The sequence below is a fragment of the Melanerpes formicivorus genome, unplaced genomic scaffold, assembly GCF_026170545.1.
Source record: "Melanerpes formicivorus ecotype bairdi unplaced genomic scaffold, bMelFor1.0.p_v2 SCAF_142, whole genome shotgun sequence".
Classification (NCBI taxonomy): domain Eukaryota; kingdom Metazoa; phylum Chordata; class Aves; order Piciformes; family Picidae; genus Melanerpes; species Melanerpes formicivorus.
The window spans coordinates 971642-977880 of record NW_027142494.1 but is presented as its reverse complement, the minus strand read 5'-3'; the positions used below and the strand labels follow the sequence as shown (position 1 = coordinate 977880).

At 50.8% G+C, this 6239-nt stretch overlaps 1 protein-coding gene across 1 annotated transcript; it reads right to left on the bottom strand.

Moving 5' to 3' along the window:
* Nucleotides 1-271: 271 nt before the first annotated feature.
* Nucleotides 272-1204, bottom strand: LOC137456913 (olfactory receptor 14A16-like). Its single transcript, XM_068168602.1, has one exon. It carries the CDS (start codon nt 1202-1204, stop codon nt 272-274), a length of 933 nt encoding a protein of 310 aa, XP_068024703.1.
* Nucleotides 1205-6239: the final 5035 nt, after the last annotated feature.

Here is a 6239-nt window from a genome sequence, read left to right as displayed (position 1 = left end):
CACACAGGACTTGTCCTAAAGCTCCAGAGGAGGCTTGGAGGAAGGTTCTCAAGAAACAAAACTGTTACTGAAAGGCTCTTTATTTTGTTTAACTGAACAAGGACACAGACCCTGGGACACAAACACCAGATAAATAAAACAAAGCAGAGAGTGAATTAGCACAGGGATGTCAACATTATAAACAGGAAAATCCACCACCACAAAGTACAAAAGCCAGGCTGGGCCTGCGCTGAGTGACATCAGAACTGCTCTGCAGGAGAAGACAAAGAGTTTATTGCTTCTGAAACTGTCCAATGATCAGTTTGCTCAGGGCAGCCTTGAGCTCCTGGTTCCTCAGGCTGTAGATGAGGGGGTTCACTGCTGGAGGCATCACCAAGTACAGAACAGCCAGTAACAGATCCAGGGATGGGGAAGAGATAGAAGAGGGCTTCAGGTAGGCAAAAAAGGCAGTGGTGATAAACAGGGAGACCACAGCCAGGTGAGGGAGGCAGGTGGCAAAGGCTTTGTGGCGTCCCTGCTGAGAGGGGATCCTCAGCACTGCCCTGAAGATCTGCACATAGGACACCACAATGAACACAAAACAGACAAATGATAAACAGGCACTGGCCACAATAAACCAAAGTTCCCTGAGGTAGGATGTGGAGCAGGAGAGCTTGAGGATCTGGGGGACTTCACAGAAGAACTGGTCCAGAGCAATGCCCTGGCAGAGGGGCAGGGAAAATGTATTGGCTGTGTACAGCAGAGCATGGAGTATCCCACAGGCCCAGGCAGCTGCTGCCATGTGGAGACAAACTCTGCTGCCCAGAAGGGTCTCATAGTGCAGGGGTCTGCAGATGGCAACGAAGCGATCGTAGGACATGGTGGTGAGGAGAAAATACTCTGCTGCCATGAAAAAGGTAAACAGAAAGACCTGAGCAACACATCCTGCATAGGAGATGTTCCTGGTGTCCCTCAGGGAATTTACCATAGATTTGGGGACAGTGGTGGAGACGGCACCCAGGTCAAGGAGGGCGAGGTTGAGGAGGAAGAAGTACATGGGGGTGTGGAGGTGGTGGTCCCAGGCTATGGTGGTGATGATGAAGCCATTGCCCAGCAGGGCAGTCAGGTAGATGACCAGGAAGAGGCAGAAGTGCAGGAGCTGCAGCTGCCTTGTGCCTGGGAATGGCAGGAGGAGGAAGTGGGTGATGGAGCTGCTGTTGGCCATCTGCCGCCTCTGGCCATGGAGACCTGTGCAAGGAGGGAAAGGCAGTGACAAGTTAGGGTTCACTTCTCTCAGCCTCATCGTAACCTCCCTTCCTGAGCTGCATGAGGAGTGGATCAGCTCAGTACCAACACTACCAACCCATGGCAGAGTTCATCACAGCTTCAAATGCAGCAGGGAGACAGAATTTTGTCATGAAGATTTCCTCTGGTGTCAGAACAGAAATCGACCAACAGACCAATCCCATGGAACAAGAGTCCCATTGTGGTGGGTTGAAATTACCTCCATCATTACCTTTGTCAGAGCAGCTCAGTTAGAAGCAAATGAAGCTGGATTGACAAGCAAGAGATACACTCTACAATGGAAGGCAATGAACAGGTACAAAACATACAGGAGTGACAATATTAGACAGGTACCAAATGACACAAAATCCACCTGGTCAGAGACCAGGGAAGCTGTTCCACTGCCCCTACCCTCTACCCCCCTGTTCCAAGAGAGAAAGGAGGAGTGGAGAGAGAAAAAAAGCAGTGGGTTAGATTTAGCCAAGGCCAGCCAAAGCAGGTGATCTCTCCTGAGTGAAGCAAAACAGCTGAGAACAGAAGAGAAGAGAGAGAATTGTTATGGTACAGCTCCTCTGATTCCAGATATTTATTCAATGAATTTGTTTAGAATAATCTTTTCTTTTCCTTTTCACACCCAAGAGTGATCCATTTATTTTGTTTCTACTTTTCTGCTCAAAATCTGTAACTGAATTTTAAAGGCATAGCCTAAAACCACCACAGCCATGGAGAGGTGGAGAAACAGGGAGCAGGCCTGCAGTGCTGCAGAGACAGTGAAGGGAAGAGAGAAAGGCAGAGGGGCTGGGGGTGAAGCCTTCTCCTTACCCAGCGCTGCTCACTGCTGCTCACAGGATGGAACTGAAGGGCTTTGGTCCTCCTTCTGCATACACACTCCAGGAGCCTTCAGCTGAACATCAGCTGCCGAGATGGAGATGCCTCCAGGATCTATGGCTGCAGTGTCCTGCACCCACAGACTTACCAAGTCTGTGACTGCAGTGACTTCTCCTCTAGTGAGCAATCATCTACCCTCCCAGTCCTGGGCACCTTGAAGCTCTCTCTGCCTTCCTCATCTCCCTGACATCCTCTGGCAGTGTCCTCAGCCCTGCTGTGCTGTGAAGAGGAGCAGCTCCTGGACAGAGCTGTCTCCTGAAGCTCTGTCTGCTTGCCAGCAGATCCCTCCAACCCAGGAGCCTGGCCTAGCACAGCACAAAAAGACCAGCCAAAGGCATTTAAAGGAGCCCTCTGGTGTCTGTGTTTCCAAGTCCCCAAGCCTCAGAGACTGAGAAGCTGATGAAACCTCTCCAGAAGTGAAAGTCAGATTCAGACTCTGAACTTCATTCTACTGTTAATGGGTCCCAGTGAAGCATACTGGGAAAATGTCCCCAGGGTCTGGTTAGAGCAGGTGACAGTGGATGCAAGGGAAGCATCACTGAAGGCACTGAACCATCACCAGGCTTGGTGAGAGCTGTGAACTGAGGCAGTACTGACTGGTCAGGACAAGCAGCTCAAGGTGGCTCTGCTGCTGAGTGAACCTGGAGGGGTTTCATTGATCCAAAGGGCCAAGCCCTGAGCCCCAGCCCCTGGAAAGATAGATCCTGTCCCTCACCTGTGGCTCAGGCCTCTGCTGGGGGCAGTGGAGAGTGAGGATGAGCAGTGAGCAGGGTAGGACCTTGTCAGGTTTTGCTGTGGTTTGCTTGCAAAGAGACAACTCCTGCTGAAAAGGAATGAAATGTACCTTTAAAAAGAATTTTTATCAGGTGCTTTGTGCAATAAAAACCTCTCCAATTAGCTGCAGAAATCTTGGCAATAATTAGAGGTTCAGCAGTATTTAATGAGCCCCATGGAGTATTTGGGGCTGATTACATCATCCTTAGGTACTGCCAGGAGACTCTGCCAAGGTACTGCCAAGAAGCCTCTCAAGAAGTCCAGGTCAGAAGAAAACTCCAAAGTACCTTGAAGCATTGATTGGCCTCACTGAGGCTTGTTACTGACAAAGGCTCCCCAGGGACTCGTTAGAGCAGCTTGTTAGAGGCCAGGATTGCAGGGAGACAAAGGCAAAGTACAGGGCAGAAAAACTTGCCTTTGGTCTAGGAAGCAGAAAGGCCAAACCCTGACCACTGCCCTTGCAATAGAAGAACCTCAAAGCCTCAAAGCCAAGTTCCTCCTCACAGGCCTTGGTGGCAGAGGCAACTGCCAGAGCCATGGGGACAAAGTCTTTGGTCCTGTTGGGCCTCTCAGCCTTGCCAGAGCCCTTGGCCATCCCTACTGCAGCCTCTCCTACACTGTCCCCTGCCTGCAGCTCTTTCCCTTCAGGCTGCTGACACCAATCTTGCTTCCCCAGCCAGCTCTTCCCCTGCCATTTCCATCCTTTCCCTGAGCTGTGTCAGCTCTCCCTGCCATTTTCTGACACCTCTGGATGGCCTCATGCATAGCAGCTCTGCCCTTTGAGGGTCATTTTTTTGGCCTCATCTCTACTCTGAACCTTCCAAGATGCACTTTGTGGAGGTTTTGGTCTCTTCCCACTCCCCAGAAGATCTCAATCCTCTCTGGAACCACCCTTCAGCCATGTGCACACTGCTCTGGCAGTGCCCTGAGCCTTCATTCAGCAAGCTGAAGCAGCCCAGGTCCCTCAGCCTCTCCTCAGAGATGTCAACCCCCATCCTGGCAGATTCTATTCTAATATTTATATAATTCATATTTCATATTCATTAATAACCTCTTTGTCACACCTTGCTGCTAGGAAAGGTTATGGAGCAGGTCATGCTGCACTTACAATATAACCAGGTGACCATCCCCAGTCAGCAGGGGTTTATGAAAGGCAGGTCCTGCCTGACTAATCTGATCTCCTTCTACATAAGGTGACCTGGCTAGGGGGTGAGGGCAGGGCCGTGGACACTGTCTGCCTGGACTTTAATGAAGGCTTTGACACTGTCTGCCTGTCACAAAGGAGAGAGATCAGGCAGGACAGTTATGAAACAGCAAACCTCTGCCCTATTACAATGCAATCTGCTCCCCTGCCAATAGAATGAAATGACCAATTGGATTGTCAGCTGGGGAAGTTCTGTTATTCAGCTGCTTAGACTACCAAATTATTTCTAGCATTCCAGTGTTGGGAAAGATGAACCAAAACTTGCCCCAGCTCACTTAGAAAAGGGAAAATCTCCCAGGGCGTGATGGGTGGAGGCAGACCCCCTCCCCACCACGGGCAAAAAAAACAACTTAAACAAACGGATTGCAAAAGTGATGGAAAGTTTAAATGAGAAGCAGTGAATGTTTGCAGAGAGCCAGGAGCACAGTGACAAAAGAGATCCCAAAGCAGATCCAGAAACATCCCATCCCCACCTGAGGGTACACCCGAGACCCCCAGGGCTCCTTCTTCCCCCCTCTGCCCCACTCCACTGCTAGACTAGTCTCAGCTGGCCAGATCTGAGACTGCCCATTCGCCTGGCCTCGGGCCTAGCCAGGCCCAAGGCTGGGAGACATCTCCCCCCAGTTACCAGGTGGTGGCGAGGAGAGAAAGAGGAAGCACCAGGACCCCTGCTGAGATTTATAGTGGCACAGGAAATTATGGTATGAAATACCTGGTTTCCTGTGTCCCCCCACTGGAATGGAGTTTTGGACACAGGAAGTACACCTTGTATGAGCACAGCAGAGGGCACCTAGCCCAAACTGCTACATGCCACCCCTTATTTCATACCATAATCCCTGTACCCAAACATATCATCAAATCAGAAATCTTTGGAGCATTTCAGTGTTAGGAAAGGTGAACCAAAACTTGCCCCAGCTCACTTAGAAAAGGGAAAATCTCCCAGGGATACCCAGAAACTACACTCCCCAAAGACCAGAGAGGAGGAGGTGAAATTCCTTAGGTTCCATGCTAGAAGGGAGCAGTGTCTTGCCAGGCATAGGAACAAATCCTGAATGAGCCAAGCCCCCAGGAACCGTCCCCTGGCAGTGAGAAGTTGCTACCAGTCCCAGCACCGCTTTGCAAAACCCCAGGACAATCTGCAGAGCCTGGGAAGAAGCTTTCAGAGCTGCCTGCTGTTGTGCTGCAGCCAGAGCAGCCAGCGACCCAAGCCTTACCAGCTAGCATACAGCAGCCTCCCACCCCTGCTTGGGTGCAACTCAGTGAGTGCTTTATTGCCTCCTTTGTTTGACGGTTCTTGTCAATGTGGTGAAGACACATTGTGCCCAGAATTATGCCCCAGATACTGAAACTTGTCCCAGCATGTGTGGACACATTCCCCTCCTTTCCTGAGGGGAACAAAGGCCAAGGTGTTAGCCAGGCAGCATGGACAACTGCACACACCTATGGCATGGGATGCTGGTGCTGATACCAAGCATGGCATAATGCTGGCTTCAGGCTTCCTATAGGCTGAAGCTGGTTGTTTACGAGAGTGTCCATTACCCAAATCCAGCCTCAAGGAACTTGCAAGTATTACAGCACCTTGTAAATAAGTTGCCCTCTTTCTCTTTGTCCCCTCTCTCCTTGCCTGAGCTGCTAAGCTTGTTGCCTACATGACACAGTCTTTGCTATTAAGCTCATCAGTATGAAGTCTTCACACCTCCCATTACAGACAATGCTTTTATTACCTCCCAGTACAGGCTGGATCCTAGGATGCCCTTCCAGTACAACCTGACCCCCTCCCATCCTCTCTACTCAGTCCCCTGCTCCAATGGAATGGAGCTGAGCCAATCTCTCGCCTCACCCCTTACAGTTCAGCCCCTCCCAAACCCACCCCTGACCCTGACTCTGCCCCCTTTGCTCATCCTGCCTCCAGCCTTTACCCTTGGCGTTGACCCTTGGGTGTTAACCCCAGGCCTCAACCCAGCCACAACCCAACCTCTGCCTCTCAGAACTGGCCCTCAGTTGAGCCCTTCCCAGAACACTCAGCAGGACATCTGAAGGAAGGAGACTTCTTAACCTTCTCACTACCTGTTAGAAACTCTCCCACTTGAACACAAGCCCTATGAGGAGA